The 17,290-nt window shown below is 51.1% G+C and overlaps 1 protein-coding gene across 1 annotated transcript; it reads right to left on the bottom strand.

The window, feature by feature from the left end:
• Positions 1-1,318: 1,318 nt before the first annotated feature.
• VRTN (vertebrae development associated) lies at positions 1,319-14,824 on the bottom strand. The gene is made up of 2 exons (XM_048855949.2): positions 14,140-14,824; positions 1,319-4,700 (listed from the first exon to the last, which is right to left on the bottom strand). Exon 2 carries the CDS (start codon positions 4,697-4,699, stop codon positions 2,663-2,665), a length of 2,037 nt encoding a protein of 678 aa, XP_048711906.2. The 5' UTR covers position 4,700; positions 14,140-14,824; the 3' UTR covers positions 1,319-2,662.
• Positions 14,825-17,290: the final 2,466 nt, after the last annotated feature.

Here is a 17,290-nt window from a genome sequence, read left to right as displayed (position 1 = left end):
GGTTGCCAGCCACTCTTCCATAGACCTGAGATCCCTCTCTTTGCATACACAGAAGGACCTGGTGGCAGAGTGAAGTAGGGGTAACAGGAAGCATGGGGCTCTGAGGGGAGGAAGGCTTCTCTGTTCCCCCCCTGTAGATAGGCAGAGCTAAGGCACAGCTTTCCTAGCAGGCAGTGCAGAGGACTGTCCTATAGGCAGGGGCCGCTGAGTGGGGAACTGTGCATTTTAAACACTGTCTGCACTTCCAGTCTCCCTTTATCAGAGCACCACCTGCTGGCTGGGATCCCCTTTCACCACCACTTTTTCTACAGCGACGGGGAGTGAGCCGATTTATCACCCCATTCACAGCATATTAAGTAATTTATTTTTGAAAAAAATCAGCTCTCTTTCAGACACTTGCTATGATGATTTGTGTGTCCCTTGGATTGTGAACTTGTCAGTGCAAGGGCTGTCTCTTTACCTCTGTTTGCCTGCACACTAGATGCCTGAGGCCACTAATAATAAATGTACAAGCAGCCTCCAGATCCTCCATCTGGGGTTATTTCTAACAGGCAGTAGCTTCCCTTCCCTTCGTCAGCAGCTGGGGAGTGCGTGCTGCTGCATGCCACAGACTGCAGGATAGTCACTGCAGGCCTGTATTGCGGTGTCTCTCTACCCTGCCACCTCTATAAACATATCCATGTGGGACAGGCCCCTGTGGGTAGGAAACCACCCCTGTATCAGCCAGAGGTGCAACTCCCAGCTCATTTTCTAACATTATTAGAAGGGGACAGCCTGCCTGTAGCATTCAGTTGTATGAGCCTGATGAGGCTTCCATTCAAGTCAATATAGAGACCCCCATTGTTCTGAATAGGGACTGGATCGGTTCCTAGGTCACTGGTTTGGATCTGGCCCAGCTCAGCAGTAACCCATAGGTGTTAGCCCTTGCCCTAAGCTGTAGGGAGCTGCCCCCGCTGGTAGGGAGAAGGGCTAGATAATCTTCCCTCTCTCTGTCCTCCCATCCCTGCTAGCTGTTCAGTGAGATGAGCTGGTGGATGCTCAAAGCAACAAAACTGCCCTCCCTGCTAGCCAGTTGCAGCAGAAGGGAAGAGAGCCTAAAGTCCCATCTCCTCCCTAGAGGTGATGCCACAGGCTCAGGGCAGATGGTGCATGCAGGAAAATTGTACAGCTGCTGTCTGCACGGGGCCCTAGAGACAGAGAAACTATCACCCTGTTAGGGGCCCAGCTTTCCTCTAAAAACAAACAGGAGGGCAACAACCCTCACTAAGGCATTTCAATCAGACAAGGGGGGTGAGATGAGAGAGACACCACACAGGGCTGGGAGTGGAAGGGTCTTTATTGCTTTAAATTTCTACAGGTCACACATGCACATCCAGCCCTGTCTCAGCATAGGGCTCAGCTATGGGTCATCCTCCCCCCTCTCTTACAGTTCCTTTTAGATAGTGAAAGCAGAACCCCACCCTCAGCTCATCGTGCTGTCTCTCTACCCCCTGCAGTGGACAGCAGGTTGGGGTGTCCTACCAGACTCCTGTGAAATAGACGCTCCTGGAGAACAGGAACATAAAGGCACACGCTGACTGGGATTGCAGAGGGGCACAGGAGTGAGGTCATTTGCTACTAGGGCAGAGGACTCAGGGAAGTTATCTTTCTCCAGAGCCTGCAAAGGACTGCAAGACACAGGCTTGAATGGGACAAGGCCAACAGGCCCCTGCTTAGCTGAAGATCTACATGTGATCATTCCCAGAGGGGGAAGGGCAGACCGAATGAAACAGGAACACAATCCACTCGCCAACCAAGGAATGCCAGGAAGTCTTGTCTCCTGTGACTATAGACAGGGCAATGAGTGATCAGGGAAGCCACAGAGTCACATGGCCTCTAGAATTAGTACAATCACAAAACCCCAGATCATGTCACTGCTGTGCCTGAGCTAAACCGCTCCTCAGCTCCCAGCCCCTGCTCCTAAGCCAACAAGGAATACACCAAAGCAGAGAGGCTGCTCCCCAACAGTCAGTGCAGCCTCCAGGGTGCCCTCACCCAAGGCTGGGCTGTTAGGAATTCTTCCTAAGGACACCATGCCTGGGACAGTCTCAGCACCACTTCTTGGGGCCTGGGCAAGAATGAGCTTGTTGACCTCTGTGCCAGGCACCATATGGCTCACCTCATTCCCAAGAAAATCTTGACATTAACAAGATCGATTTTGGGTTGGACAGTGACCTGGGGCAGATGAGCCCGCAAATCTTGCACGCAGCATTTAGAATGGAGGCCTGCAGCTTGTTGGCCCATGAATTAAGGGCATTTATACCCATGGCACCTACAGGAACATTTCAGAGTCACATATCCCTCCCTCTCCCCCATTCCACCACCCTATATCCCAGCCTAAGCACCGGGAGAAGGCAAGCTCCATTTTGCCTTTTTCTTTTGGGGCATCTTGGCAGCCCAGAAATTAACCCAACACAAACCAGAGCTCTCACTCCACTCCCCCCACCTCCAGGGACTGGCAATGTGCAGACCTGGTCCCTGTACCCCAAGACCAGATCTAGCCAAAACAGAAGGGAAAACAAAATAAGAGAAAAAACAAAGATAGCTAGAGCTGAATCATAGCTCACAAACACTGCCCTCCCGCCTGGAGGGCAGAGAGCAGGTTCCAGCAGGCAGCCCACCCTCAGGCATCCACTAGTGTCAGTCCATCGTGCAGCGCACGCTTCCACATGTAGTAGGTGGAGCGTGCCGTGAGGGGGAAGTGGGCACTGAACTCTTTGTAGGTCGGGAAGGTTTTCGATTCAAAGCGCTGCTGCAGGAACAGTTTGGCCTGAGCTTTGAACTGGGCAGTGGCAATCACATCCATCACGAACATCCGGCTGTTGGCTCTTTCCGACATGGCATAGCCCGAGATTGTGGCATTGTAGGGGGTGACTGATGCTTGCTTGTCTAGATGCCTGGGAGCCACTTCCATTTGTGACTGTGGCTTTATCGCAGGCTCTGCTTTTCCAGGAGCCTCTGAGATGACCTGACTCAGCTGTTGGGATGAGCTGGTCCAGAGAGGATGCTTGTTCATCTGCTGGCTGCTTCTCTTCCAGAACCAATAGGCTGTGGAGGAGAAGCCCGGGTATCGCAGGCGGAACTTGCAGAATGGCAGCCGCCACTGCTGGACATGCCTCTTGGCCACGTCTCGAAGCTGCTTTCTCCAGTTATAGAGAGAGGGTTTGAGCTGGAGGAGACTTCTGGGCTCTGGTCGGTGTCCATTCAGCCTTTTCTTACCAGGCAGATTTCCAGGCTTGAATGGCAGGTATGCCTTCCCTTTCACTAGGGGCTTCTGGCTGACTGAGGGAGGCTGAGGGGGTTTGAAGTTGGGGTTCCCCTTAATGGCTTTTCTCCGCCAGTTGTAGTAGGTGGACCTGGAGATACCAGGGAAGCTGCGCTTGAAGCACCTGTAGGGCACCAGAGTGTTCATGGAGATGCATTTCTCTAGGTATGACTTGGCTCCTTGCATGAAGATGCCTGCTTGGTTGGGCTCCAGGGAAGGGATCTTTGGCCTTAGGTCCCCCTCTGACTTTGCTGCATCATCCCTGTCTGGGTGGGGCTTTTTTTGATGGTCTCCATGAGGCTCCTGTGACACCACAGCCTCAGCTGGAGCAGAGGTATCGCCACCATTGACCATGCTCTGCATCTCATGCTTCCAAGCATAGTAAGTGGAGCGGGAGATTTCTGGGAACATTTGTCGGAAGTGCTGAAGAGGAATCACATTGCCCTCTTGGAAGCAAGACTGCAGGAAGTGTTTGGCTGCAAACCTGGTGGCTGCTTTCTGCCTGTGCTCCCGGGACTGGCGCTTCCAGCGGTAGAAGGTGCTCTTGGTGATGCTGTAGCGGTCACACAGATTAAAGTAGGTCAGCCGGGGGTCACTCTTCAGCAGCTCCAGAGTCTGGACTGGCTGGACTGGAGGCTCTGGAGGAGGGCTTGTGGGTTCCAGTTCTTCCAGGCCTACCACAGCCACGAAGTACTGTGCTTTGAAAACCTGTGAGGAGAGCTGCTGCCCTGACCACATGATGTGGAGCGTGGAGGTCTGTGGGCCACACTTCCTGGGCCGGATGAGGCGGTTGAAGTATGGCCGGATCTTCAAGTTGCTCATGGGGTAGATGGAGTAGATGTTACACTGCAGCACCGAGGCCAGGGCATAGACATGCCACATGTTGGCAAAGGTGCCAGGGAAACAAGTGGCCTTGATGTCAGCATCAAAAATGGCCTCAAGGATGGCCAGAGGGAGGCTGGTCATCTCGGGGGACTCCTCGGTGCAGAGGGAGTAGCGGGCAGCCTGCAGCATCACCTTGGAGTCAATCATGCCGTTCAGGTAGTAATGCTTGTGCAGCAACATCTCCACAACTGTGCGCACCTGCAGCTCCAGACTCAGGCTGGGGTTCCCCCACAGCAGCACACTGGCTGCCTCAAACAGGTGGTTCCCCTCCCCCTTGCAGACCAGAGGCAGCATGTTGCTGGGGGCGTCCTCCGGATACAGGCTTCTTGCCACCCGGTCAACTTCCAACTCTTCCTGGAACTGCCTCCCGCAGTAGCTGGGTAGGGAGAATGAGGACAAGGTCCTCTCAGCCTCCAGGGCTGCACTGGTCAGTCCCTCTAGCCCAAAGCATTCAGTGGCCTCCTGCAGCTCCTGCAGTACAGACTGCACTAGCTGGTGCCGCTGGATCATCCTGCAAGACACAAGAATTCAAACGATGTGAGCTCCAGCAGAGACCATGCTTACCAACCCCCCACCCTCAAGGGGGCCGCTCTTGCTCTCAGTCCTCCAGATTCAAAGGAGGAATCCTGGGTCCTCACACACAAACATGGGCAAGGGATAAATCTTGTGTTGCTCTCAAGCGACCTCTTCTGGCCAATGTATAAAATGGCACTGATGGCCTCCAGAGAGGACAGGCTGGCCGGAGCGATTTGAAGCAAGGTGTAGGAGAGTATAGCTTGAGGGTGGGAGGCAAGGCTGGAAGAACAGGGGGTGCTGCAGGCCAGGAGTGTGGTGCCTGGGCAGAGCTGTGAAGAGGGGAAGCTTACACCTTGTCTGTTCTGTGCCTGGCTTTGTGCTCAGGCCCACATTGAGCCCAACATTTACCCCAAATGGTAAAACCTGGGAATCTCAAAAGGGAAAAAAAGTGTATTCATTTCATTATTCAACAACAGCACTGGGAGAGGGGAACGGCCACTCCCTTCAGTCATCAGCTTTCCTGTGAGAATTAGACACAGAGCCCGTTCTCAATCAAGCTTTCAGCCTGCCAAATAAATGGGACAGTCTAAGAGCGCCCTCTGCCTGGTCAGGTGAAGGAGTGAAGCCTTTTCACAGCTGGGATCATTGTGTGAGAACAACAAAGCTCTCAATACCCATCCTGGGGAGTCTGTAACCTGACAGTACAATACACATCTTCCAACTTCTGCAATAAATGGCGATTGTAGTTCCCTTTAAGCCACCAGATTTCAGAGTAGCAGCCGTGTTAGTCTGTATTCGCAAAAAGAAAAAGGAGTACTTGTGGCACCTTAGAGACTAACAAATTTATTTGAGCATAAGCTTTCTTTGAGCTACAGCTCACTGCATCCGATGAAGTGAGCTGTAGCTCATGAAAGCTTATGCTCAAATAAATTTGTTAGTCTCTAAGGTGCCACAAGTACTCCTTTTTCTTTTTAAGCCACCAGGTGGCGCATGCCACTCACTGTAGAAGCATGAAGAAGGGCTAAGTGTATAAAGCAAGAGTGATTTCAGAAATCCTTGCCCTTTGGCACTGGAATAAGGGCCCTCCTGATGAATACTGCCAGCACAAAGGGCCTCTGCAATCCCTCGGCGGGGACATTCCAGGATGGGATGAGCAGGAAGCATCCCCACAGTCTAGTTATTCCCTGCTGTCGCAATGCCCACAGACACTATTACAGCGGGAGGAGGCAGGAAAAGGGTGCAGCTGAGGGTTAGCCTCTGCCAAGGGCTGAGGCGGCAGCCCCAGGGTCAGGGGAGTACCAGCTGCCTCCCCTCAGTGCTGGCACAGGGATGGATCTGGCTGTAGACCTTAGTCATTGTGGAAACTGGGGAACATGAGATCGAAGCTGCCTCCATCTCTCTACGTCCAGGCCATGTTGTTGGGTTTAGTGTGTGGGTGGTGGCCTGTGATATACAGGAAGTCAGACTAAATGATCTAGTGGTCCCTTCTGGCCTTAAACTCTACATCCAAATCATAGAATCATAGAATATCAGGGTTGGAAGGGACCTCAGGAGGTCATCTAGTCCAACCCCCTGCTCAAAAGCAGGACCCATCCCCAATTAAATCATCCCAGCCAGGGCTTTGTCAAGCCTGACCTTAAAAACTTCTAAGGAAGGAGATTCCACCACCTCCCTAGGCAACGCATTCCAGTGTTTCACCACCCTCCTAGTGAAAAAGTTTTTCCTCATATCCAACCTAAACCTCCCCCACTGCAACTTGAGACCATTACTCCTTGTCCTGTCCTCTTCCACCACTGAGAATAGTCTAGAACCATCCTCTCTGGAACCACCTCTCAGGTAGTTGAAAGCAGCTATCAAATCCCCCCTCATTCTTCTCTTCTGCAGACTAAACAATCCCAGTTCCCTCAGCCTCTCCTCATAAGTCATGTGTTCCAAACCCCTAATCATTTTTGTTGCCCTTTGCTGGACTCTTTCCAATTTATCCACATTGTTCTTGTAGTGTGGGGCCCAAAACTGGACACAGTACTCCAGATGAGGCCTCACCAATGTCGAATAGAGGGGGACAATCACGTCCCTCGATCTGCTGGCAATGCCCCTACTTATACATCCCAAAATGCCATTGGCCTTCTTGGCAACAAGGGCACACTGCTGACTCATATCCAGCTTCTCGTCCACTGTCACCCCTAGGTCCTTTTCCACAGAACTGCTCCCTAGTCTGTAGCTGTGCATTGGGTTCTTCCGTCCTAAGTGCAGGACCCTGCACTTATCCTTATTGAACCTCATCAGATTTCTTTTGGCCCAATCCTCCAATTTGTCTAGGTCCCTCTGTATCCTATCTCTGCCCTCCAGCGTATCTACCACTCCTCCCAGTTTAGTATCATCCGCAAATTTGCTGAGAGTGCAATCCACACCATCCTCCAGATCATTTATGAAGATATTGAACAAAACTGGCCCCAGGACCGACCCCTGGGGCACTCCACTTGACACCGGCTGCTAACTAGACATGGAGCCATTGATCACTACCCGTTGAGCCCGACAATCTAGCCAACTTTCTACCCACCTTATAGTGCATTCATCCAGCGCATACTTCTTTAACTTGCTGACAAGAATACTGTGGGAGACCGTGTCAAAAGCTTTGCTAAAGTCAAGAAACAATACATCCACTGCTTTCCCTTCATCCACAGAACCAGTAATCTCATCATAGAAGGCGATTACATTAAATCCTGTCCCTCCTTGCTCTGTACCAGCTCCGAGAGCCAGCTGTTTCTCTAATCACAAGCCAAAAACTCCAGTCCAGTTCCTTATTTCCCCTCTTGGTTACTGTACACTCTTTCCTGACACCCACATAGCCACCCCTGCGCACAGTCCATTAAAGCTGTATTCTGTGCTCCATGATCTCACAACATCCCTCCCTCTTTGTATCCCTCCACTGGCTCCTCTTTTCCACCATATCAAATTCAAGCTTCTTATCATTCCTTCAAGGCCCTGCCTAGTCCTGTGCATCCTTATTTATCTGCCCAACACTCTGACAGTCACCCGCTCCCCTCCACGCCCCTAAATGATGCAGCCTCAACAGTCCATTTCTCTGTTTCTCCTACAAGCATGGCTGTGCCTTCTTCCATGTCACCTGCTCTGCATGGCACATCCTTTCTTAGCTGGTCCAAAGGTCCCCATCCTCTCCGCATTCAGATCCTGGCTGAAGACTCACCTCTATCGTGATGCCTGCAAGGAACCATTATTATTTGTCTAACAGTAATGCCTAGGGGCTCCAGCCAAAACTGGGCCCTATTGTGCTAGGCATTGTGAAATCTCAGAAAGAGAGAGAGTCCCCTTTCCCCAAGAGCTTACAGTATCAACAGACCTGACAGACAGAAGGGAGAAGGGGGGACAGACACCTCAGAGGTGAGATCCAAACCAGGACTAGGACTCAACTCTTCTGACTGCTAGTCAGGTGCTCTGTCCATAGACCACACTGACACCCTGAGGCAGAGAGGTCTAGTTGTGAGGCAAACATTACCTAGACAAAACAAAGGCCACAGTGCTATTATTAACCCTTTGTTTTGTTAGCCTAGGGCCAAGTCACCTCAGTACTGGTTTCCCTTTTCCAGGGGTAAAGGGTGAGGTGGCAAAATTTGCCGACAATTCAAAATTACTCAAGATAGTGAAGTCCAAAGCAGACTGAAGTTACAAAGAGGTCTCACAAAACTGAGTGACTGGGTAACAAAATGGCAGATGAAATTCAATGCTGATAAATGCAAAGTAATGTACATTGAAAAACATAATCCCAACTATACGTACAAAATGATGGGGTCTAAATTAGCTGTTACCACTCAAGAGAGAGATCTTGGAGTCGTTGTGGCTAGTTCTCTGAAAACATCTGCTCAATGTGCAGCGGCGGTCAAAAAAGCAAACAGTACGTTGGGAACCATTAGGAAAGGGAAAGATAAGACAGAAAATATCATAATGCCTCTGTATAAAGCCATGCTACGCCCACATCTTGAATACTGTGGATCTGGATGCCACATCTCAAAAAAAGATATATTAGAATTGGAAAAGGTAAGAGAAGGGCAACTGAAATGATTAGGGGTATAGAACAGCTTCCGTATGAGGAGAGATGGAAAGAACTGGGCCTTTTCATCTTGGAAAAGAGATGACTAAGGGGGGGGGGGGATATGATAGAGCACTTTAAAATTCTTGACTGGTATGGAGAAAATGAATAAGGAGTTATTTACTCCTTCACATAATACAAGAACTAGGGGTCACACAATGAAATTAATAGGCTGCAGGTTTAAAAAAATCCAAAACAAAATAAAGTAGTTCTTCCCACAATGCACTGTCAACCTGTGGAACTCTTTGCCGGGGATGTTGTGAAGGTCAGAACTATAAGAGGGTTTAAAAAAAAAAAAAAGAAAGAAAGAAAAAGAAAGAAAAAACTAGATAAGTTCCTGGAGGATAGATCCATTGCTATTAGCCAGGATGGGCAGGGATGCAACACCATGCTCTGAATGTTCCTAGCCTCTGTCACCAGAAGATAGGAGTGGACAACAGGATGATCACTTGATTGCCTGTTCTGTTCATTCCCTCTGAAGCACCTGGTACTGGCCGCTGTCGGACGACAGGATACTGGGCTAGATGGACCACTGGTCTGACCCAGTATGGCTGTTCTTATGTTCCAGGTCCCTCTGGCTGGTCTCAGATTGTGGGCTGTTCAGGGCACAGCCTTCTTTTATGACTGGAAAGCACCTAGCACATTACAGGCAGGATTGAAAGTCAATATCATCACAGGGGAAAGCATGCAGTGGGTTTGATGCAGAGATGGGCCAAAGCCCCACAGCTGGGAGCCAGACTTGCCCTAAAGTCCTGGTACAGTTGCATCTGGGTTTGCCATTTGGGCACAGGGCTACATTTTTATTCTCACTGAGGCTGCAAGAGAGATACTTTGTGAAGCAGTGTTCAGACAGGCCACACGTCTTGGTCACCTGTTTTCATAGGCACCAACTCTGTGGGTGCGCCAGGGCTGGGGCAGAGCAGGCGTTGAGCATCCCTGGGGCAAGGAGGAAGCAGACACCTGTGCATGTTTTAGCCACTCCATCACCTTTGCTCCTTAGGTTTTCTGGTTTGTTAGGAGAGCAAGACTTGCCCCTCACTCAGGAGGTCTTGCAGAGTATGTGTCAGTGAATCCCTTTTGCAAGGGCTGACAGCCCAGCCCACAGGACTTGACTTGCCACGTCCTGCCTCTGCATCCTCCACTCTCAGCCCAGAGAGTGAGGTGGTCATTCCCCATCAGGTTTAATATGCTACCCCCACACCACTCCCAGTCCAGGGAGTAAGAGATCAAGTAAGATGCTCTCAGTGGGTTGTCGACCTTGACCAGGTCCTGCAAGAGAGCACCCCCTGCACGCCGGGCCCTCCGGACCTTTTTATCAGGCCCCTGTGCCATGGCCCCCCCAGCCATCCCACCCCTTCACTGTGAGCCAGCTGCACGAATTGCAGCCATCTCGCTTCTGGACCATGACAAGGAAACATCTGTACACGCTCGTGCTCCACACCCTTCACATCCTCACCCTTGCATCCTGCCCTGACACAAAGTGTCGGGGACCTCCTACCGGCTCTGGAGGTTGAGGCACCCCAGTGGGCCAGCCTACACTCCACCCTGGTCCCAAGGCCCGCCGGGGATGTCAGTTGGCAGCTCCTTCACGGGGCCGTGAGCACAGGGGTGTCCTTGGCACGGTTCACCTCCATCCTGGACACCTGCCCCTTCTGCGGCGTGAAGGAGACCCTGGCGCACATGTACCTGGAGTGCTCCAGGTTGCAGCTCCTATTCCAGCTCCTCCAGAACCTCCTGCTGAGGTTCTGGCTGCACTTCTCCTCACACTTGTTCATCTTCGCACACCCTATCTGTGGCCTCACTAAGTCACGAGACCTCCTTGTCAAGCTCCTCCTGGCACTAGCCAAAGTAGCCATTTACGCTACCAGGAAGAGGTTGGTAGACAAGCGGGTGCTCTGTAGCTGTGAGGCCTACTTCCGCTCCTCCCTGGTCTCACGCATCCGGGCAGAGTTCCTCTGGGCAGCGTCCGCTGACTCCCTTGATGCCTTCAAGGAGCAGTGGGTGCTGTCCGGGGTTCTCTGCTTGGTGTCCCTGTCTGGTTCCCTTCATTTAGCCCTGTGACCTCACTCCCGTCCCTGTTATATCTTTAGTTGTCCCCCATACTTAATTGAGATCCCGGACCATGTGGATCCTCCGCTTAGGCTGGGGGGAGGTCCTTTAGTAGTGGGATCCATCTCCAAGATCCCAACAGACTGTGGGTTGTCAATCTGGGGGTCATGAACAGCCTCTCTTCCTTTATGATGAGATGGAAGGGGCTTCCCAAACCTTTTTCTATAGTAACAGGAGGTCACGGTATGGAGAAGGGGGAGAACCACCGCTTTAACCCTACTCCTCAGGGCTAAGCTTGCTGCCCCCACACCACGTCCAACTCCTGCTGCAGACAGCCTGAGCCAAGGGCTGCTGCATGGATCCCAAATGCAGACCCCTTGCTTCAGGCAGCATAGGAATCTGGCAGGGCTTGGCTAGGGTGGTGGAAGAGTGGGGCCTGGAGCTGCCACAAGGTGCTGGATTGCCAGCTTTGAAACAACGGGCTTGGTTTCATCCCCAAAGCAGCTCTAGCAAAGCAAGCTCCCAGCACCCTCCATCTCCTTCTATATGTGGCCAGCCCTCCTCCATGGAGCCTAGTCCACAAGGTCCAACTCCTTGGCCCCTTTGCTGAGGCTACCAACAAGGAGGCCACTTGTGATTTAGGTACCTCTCCTCTAGGCACCGCACTTCAGTCACAAGCTTATTATGCACAGTGCCAGCTGGCTTGGTAGCCCAGGGATATACCACCACTGCCCAACATCGCATTTGAACCTATGACCTAGAGGTGAAGCTTCACAGCCCATTCCTCAAATCCTGAAGCCAGACACTTAATACCAGAGGCTGACACAAAAGCCTGTGATGTGGCCAGCAGGGAGGTCCAGGGGCATGGTGAGAAGCCCTGCCCCCAGTTGCTGGGATGGAAGAACATGCAGGAATTCCCACTAGGGTGCTATCCCCGAACCCTGGTCAGGGGCTGTAGTTTTCATATTAGTCTCTGGCTAGTAGGCATCTCATGAACTTGAAACCACTGCCCACTCCTTTGCAGCAGGAAGAGGAGAAGCAGCTCTCTCTTCTCCCGCCCTACCCAGAGCCATTAGGGGAAGGGTCGAATATTCCACCCTTCCCTAAAGCCTCCTGGATGCTGGGGGAGAAAGGAGGAGTGGAGGGGGGAGTCTTGCTGTTCTACTGAGAGCTGGATTAAAGGCACAGACACAATAAGCATGTGCCTAGATTCTAGTCCGTGGGAGTCACATGACCACAACAGATTCTCAGCTTTCATTTCAAGGGCAAAAATAACGTTGCCATCCCTTATGATTATAGAGAGAAGCTTGAAAACATGTGTACAGGGCTTGTCTACACTAGACAGCTTTGTTGCTTTAAGGATAGCAGGATAGTTAAAGCAGGAAACAAACAAAACAATCCCCTTCTTGTGGATACAGTTATACCGGTATAAAGGTACTTATACTTGTGCAGCTTATTCCAATTTGAAAAGGAGTACTAGTGGCACCTTAGAGACTAACCAATTTATTTGAGCATAAGCTTTCGTGAGCTCATTTCATTGGAGCTGTAGCTCACGAAAGCTTATGCTCAAATAAATTGGTTAGTCTCTAAGGTGCCACTAGTTCTGTTCTTTTTGCGAATACAGACTAACACGGCTGCTACTCTGAAACCTGTCATTATTCCAATTTGCGAGGGGAAATATGCTTTACAGATATAAGGAACCTTATACCAGCATAACAGCATTCACACTAGGGCTAGAACTATAATAGATATAAAAGTCACACCCCCTAACCACAACACTGTTATACTGGTAGAAAATTTTCTAGTGTAGACTAAGCTTAATAGTTATGTCCGACTCAGACCTGGTTTGGGGGTGGGAGCAGGGGGTGGGTGTGGAGGCTTTAACTATCCCAGTAAAGTGGCAAAACTTTCTAGTGTAGACAAGACCTGAGTCCTCCAGCAGCATGACACAACAGCTTTACGAGGTGTGAGCTGCCCCATTCATCTTAACACACCCATAAACACTTCCAGTTCCTCAAACAGCAACCATGTGAAGCTGACCCAATACTAGTGAGTGCATTTTTCCATTTGTGTTAGCTTAACTGAGATAGTGGAAAGCCCTTTACACGTGTTACCCTGTGTCAATGCCATGTTTGTAGTCTAGGCGTCAGGGCTGCCCACGGCTGCAGTGAAGCTGAACAGAGTCTTGTGAACTTCCCTTTATGGATGCTTGGCTAAGCTCTAAGCAGCAGTGGCAGCACTGGAGCTGCCTGCAGGCCCAGGAAAATGACATCATGTTTGGAAAGTTTCTCACAGCCATAAAGACTAGAAGGCTTGACCAAAACAAAGAATCAAAGTTCAGATGCTGCACAGATATTGATGGCTTCAGCTCCCATGCTCACCAGAAGACAGTGGATTTTTCAGACCTTTCCTGAGCCCATCTAATATCCCATGTATGTCCTGGGGTCAGACTGGGACTCCAGAGATGGGGGGAGGCCCTATGTCCTAGTCCCTAAACCAGACAGTGCCCTGCACCATTAACCCCATGTGGGTCCAGATTGGAAGCTGGGCCCTAGAGGTGGAAGGCTCCACTCCAATGCATGGGCAGCGTTGTTTGTGATGTCATGGATGACAGCACAGGTCTGTGACTAGCACTGTGGGTTCCCTCTGGTGGCTCCCTGGCCCTGCTGCGGCACAGGGAAGTTTGTGTGTGTGGAGAGGTGGAAGTTAAGGGAGACAAAGTGTGGCTCTTCTTACCCTCAGACATGCAGGGGTTTCAAATGGCCAGAAGGCACTGGGGGAGGGGGAACTCTGGGGGGAGGGGAACCGGGTTTATTGTCCTTGAAAGAAGGAAAGGCATTTTCTGGACAATTATGTCCTGGGGCGAAGTCCACATGGAGAGACAATACAAAGGTTCCTCACGCTCCGTTCCAAAGCTGGGCTGAGAGGCCCCAAGCGGGGAGTGAGGAGCCGGTGAAACTGCCCTGGGAGGCCCAGTTCGCATGGGGAGGTGGCGGCTCCACAGCAGGGCTTGGGGCCGGCGGGGAGGCGGAATAGACAGAGTGGGTGAGGCAGGGACTTCCCTGGTAGCCGCCGCAGCCCCCTGGGCACCACCCTGCAGCTGCTCCGCGTCCGGAGGTGATTGCACAGCTTCCCCTTCGGCTCAAGCCCCAAGCGTTTGGACCCTGCTGACCTGGGCTGCGCTTCCTGCAGTCCGGCCCACGCCTGGCTTTCACCCTTGGGATGAAGATTCCCTCCTGAGCCAGGGCTGTGCTTTGGGAATCTCCCCTGGACTCACCTTGCTTGTTGGGCAGAGCACTACAGCTCACACCAGCCAATCCCCGGCTGCTGCTACTTGCCTTGCTCCCTCGGCAAGGCAGTTCCCTGGACATTTAAATCCTGCAGCAGGAAGCGCAGCAGGCTCCACTTTCTCAGCTGGGTCCCACATTCAGACTGGAACTGGTTTCAGATCTGGAGTGAACCATCTGGAGTGATTGGCTTTGGCTTGTGTGAAGGGGTCTCAGCTCCTCCCCTCCCCCACCAGGAAATAGTCCATCCTCAAGTGCTCTTGTATCCAAGATGAAAGGAGTGCAGATTCAGGGGTCACTTCCAAAGCTAAAGTGATAATGGCTATTGTCTCAAGACACTCAGGCCAGCAGGACTTCTTAAAGGGCCAGCACCTTCACTACTGTGTGCTCTCAGACCTTCCAGAACGTGAGCAGAAAAACAAGAAGAAACTGGGAAGATCTCAGTTCCAAAAGGAAAATGTAAAAGCAGAGAAGTCCTCCGGAAGGGCTCTTCCTGAAGCTGGGAGCCATGTGGGCAACTCGGACACTGGGAAGGGAGCTTGGATACAGACTGATTGGTTTGGACCCCCAACAGCTTCCTCCTCAGCCCCTGCAACACCCTCCTGCTGCTTCCACAATTATAACAGAAAGAGAATCAAAGGGCCAGGAACTTCTTGCCCAGAGATCAGCCCTGGATTTGATTTCTCCTCTTGCTCCATCAACTCAGAGCAAGAAAAATTGAATGTTTTCTTACCTAGTCTGCTAGCTATCACCCTTCCGCACCCACTCTCCGGCCTGCCTACCCTTTCCCAGGCAAGTCTCCTGCCACTGCCCATGCAATCTGTTGCCTGCCCAAAATATTGTGGGAAGCAGACCCTCCTCCACAAAATACTCTGTTGCCATGGGGAAGGTGCACAGAGCTGGGAGCCAGGACTCCAGGAGTTCAAGTCATACCTCTTTCACTCACAGCTGTTTATATTTCTGTGCATTTCACAACCCTTATTCATGAGCAAGGCTTCACATTTTTCTCTATGAGACAAGCAAGTATAATTCTCCCCATTTTACAGATAAGGTACCTTCTGGCAGAGCTAGGAATAGAACCTGGTTCTAATATGGCAGACCCAAGTCTCAGCTGCATTGCCTTTCAGAAAAAAAAGGAGTACTTGTGGCACCTTAGAGACTAACCAATTTATTTGAGCATGAGCTTTCGTGAGCTACAGCAAGTGAGCTGTAGCTCACGAAAGCTCATGCTCAAATAAATTGGTTAGTCTCTAAGGTGCCACAAGTACTCCTTTTCTTTTTGTGAATACAGACTAATACGGCTGTTACTCTGAAACCTTTCAGAAAGAATTATCCAGATTTACCTGCTTGTCTGTAACCACCAGGCCCTACTGCCTCCTAGAGCCCAACCTTACCAGTCTCCCCCTGGCTCTGGTGCTCTACCCACTGGCTCTTTACTCCTGGCAGCTTGCTTATACACATGGCTTGTCCCTCACCCACACCCTTCTACCATCAGCCTCTTTCCCCCACTCTCCCTGATACCTGGACTGGTCCCTCTCTTGTTCATTGGATCCCTTCCTTCACTCCTTTCTTGCCCTCAGAAACCACCCCCCTCCCACTAGCTCTGGCCTGCTGCAGCTCTCTCCCTCTACCTATTCTCTTGGCCCCAGAAATCTCTTTATCAGCCCCTCCCAGCACATTAGATTCGTCACATTCCTTGGGCTTTACATGAATCTGTGTAAACAATAAAACCCATGAGAGTTTTGCTCCATTGTCCCCCAGTCCCTAAAACCAACTGCCTCAAAGTCTAAGTCCTCTCTGCAAGACCCTGCAGCCTCTAAGACCTCACTCGAGACCCTGAAATTGCAAACCTTACCCTCTTCTTCCACCTAGAGCTCTGCCATTCCCACAGCCTCTCCAGCCCTCCAATGCCCTGTGGTCTATCCTAACCTAACCAATGCCTCCTGCCAGCCCCCCTGAAGCCCCTGCACTCTTGCCCTCTATGTCTATTCCACACTGGCTTCTCCAAAGCATCTGTCTCCCATGCCCTGTTTGGATTTGTGTGGAAAAAACAGCAATGGAATGAATGGTATGTCAATTTCCTAGGACTCTGGTTCTACCAGGGGCGGCTTCCTGCAGTCTTTGTAGTGGGTTGGTCATTTGCACAGTCAGTGTCCAGGCTCTGGACTGGGACAATTCAGATGAGGGAAGTTTAAACAAGTTCTTGGATTTGAAATGCTTAATTGAGAGAGTGAGAGACTGACTGTCCACTGCCCCAAAATGGGGCCCTGAGCTTTGGTGCTCGTTACTGAGGGTGGGCAGATATAATGGACCCCAGTGGTCTTGGAAGCCCAGCATACATCATGTTTTCTCTTGCAGGTATTAGCAATAAGAAGAGAGGAGCCCTGGTGTCAGGTTATCCCCAACCGGTTCATTATTCTCGTTGTCAGCTGCATCCACCTTTGTTTAGCCAACGTGTGATTTCTGCTGGCCCCCAAACAAACCCTTTACTCAGGTCTAGTCTCCACCCACCCCCTTCTCCCAGGACTAGCCCAGACCCCAACCCAGCCCCATACCTTTTGACCTGCCAAACCCCAAGCATGGGATATGGTGTGTGACAAAGACCCGAAGTGAGAGGCACAAAATAGTTATTGATGCAGATACCGAACATGCTGTAGCATTCCTTCGTCAGCATAACTCACTTTCTGGACCTTCCATTTTTTTATTCTTTATTTCTCATGTAATAATGGCCAGCAATAATGGAGGGGGGGGGATCAAATTTTTGAAGTGTGTGGCCTGTAGGTAACTTTGGGGCTAAAAATGAGTTAGGACTCTTGAAATGAGGGACATTTGAGAAGTGTTTCCAGACCCCCTACGTCTCACTCCTGTTTTCTCCCCCACTCTCCTCCCAATGTGCAAATGACTTGCTCAGTTGCCACTGCTCACTCCAGAAGCATCTTGGGGAGGTTTCAGCAGGAGAAGAAGGGCATGACTCCCTGTAGACTAGTGGTGTGACCAGCCCCATCTCCCAGCTGCTAGACTCTCCTCAATCCCTCTAATTAAGACCATGACCCAATCTACCTTCAAACCCTGGCAGCCCCTATTTCCAGGTGTTGGCTGCTCACCCAGAACTTGGATTCCATGCCCAATGAGTTCACTATT

The sequence above is a fragment of the Caretta caretta genome, chromosome 6 (genome assembly GCF_965140235.1).
Source record: "Caretta caretta isolate rCarCar2 chromosome 6, rCarCar1.hap1, whole genome shotgun sequence".
In the NCBI taxonomy this organism is placed as follows: Eukaryota; Metazoa; Chordata; order Testudines; family Cheloniidae; genus Caretta; species Caretta caretta.
This window is presented reverse-complemented; position numbering and strand designations above follow the sequence as displayed.

What these genes read in the sequence shown, in the direction of transcription:
- VRTN (XM_048855949.2), bottom strand. Translation starts at nt 4,699, where the DNA reads ATGATCCAGCGGCACCAGCTAGTGCAGTCTGTACTGCAGGAGCTGCAG.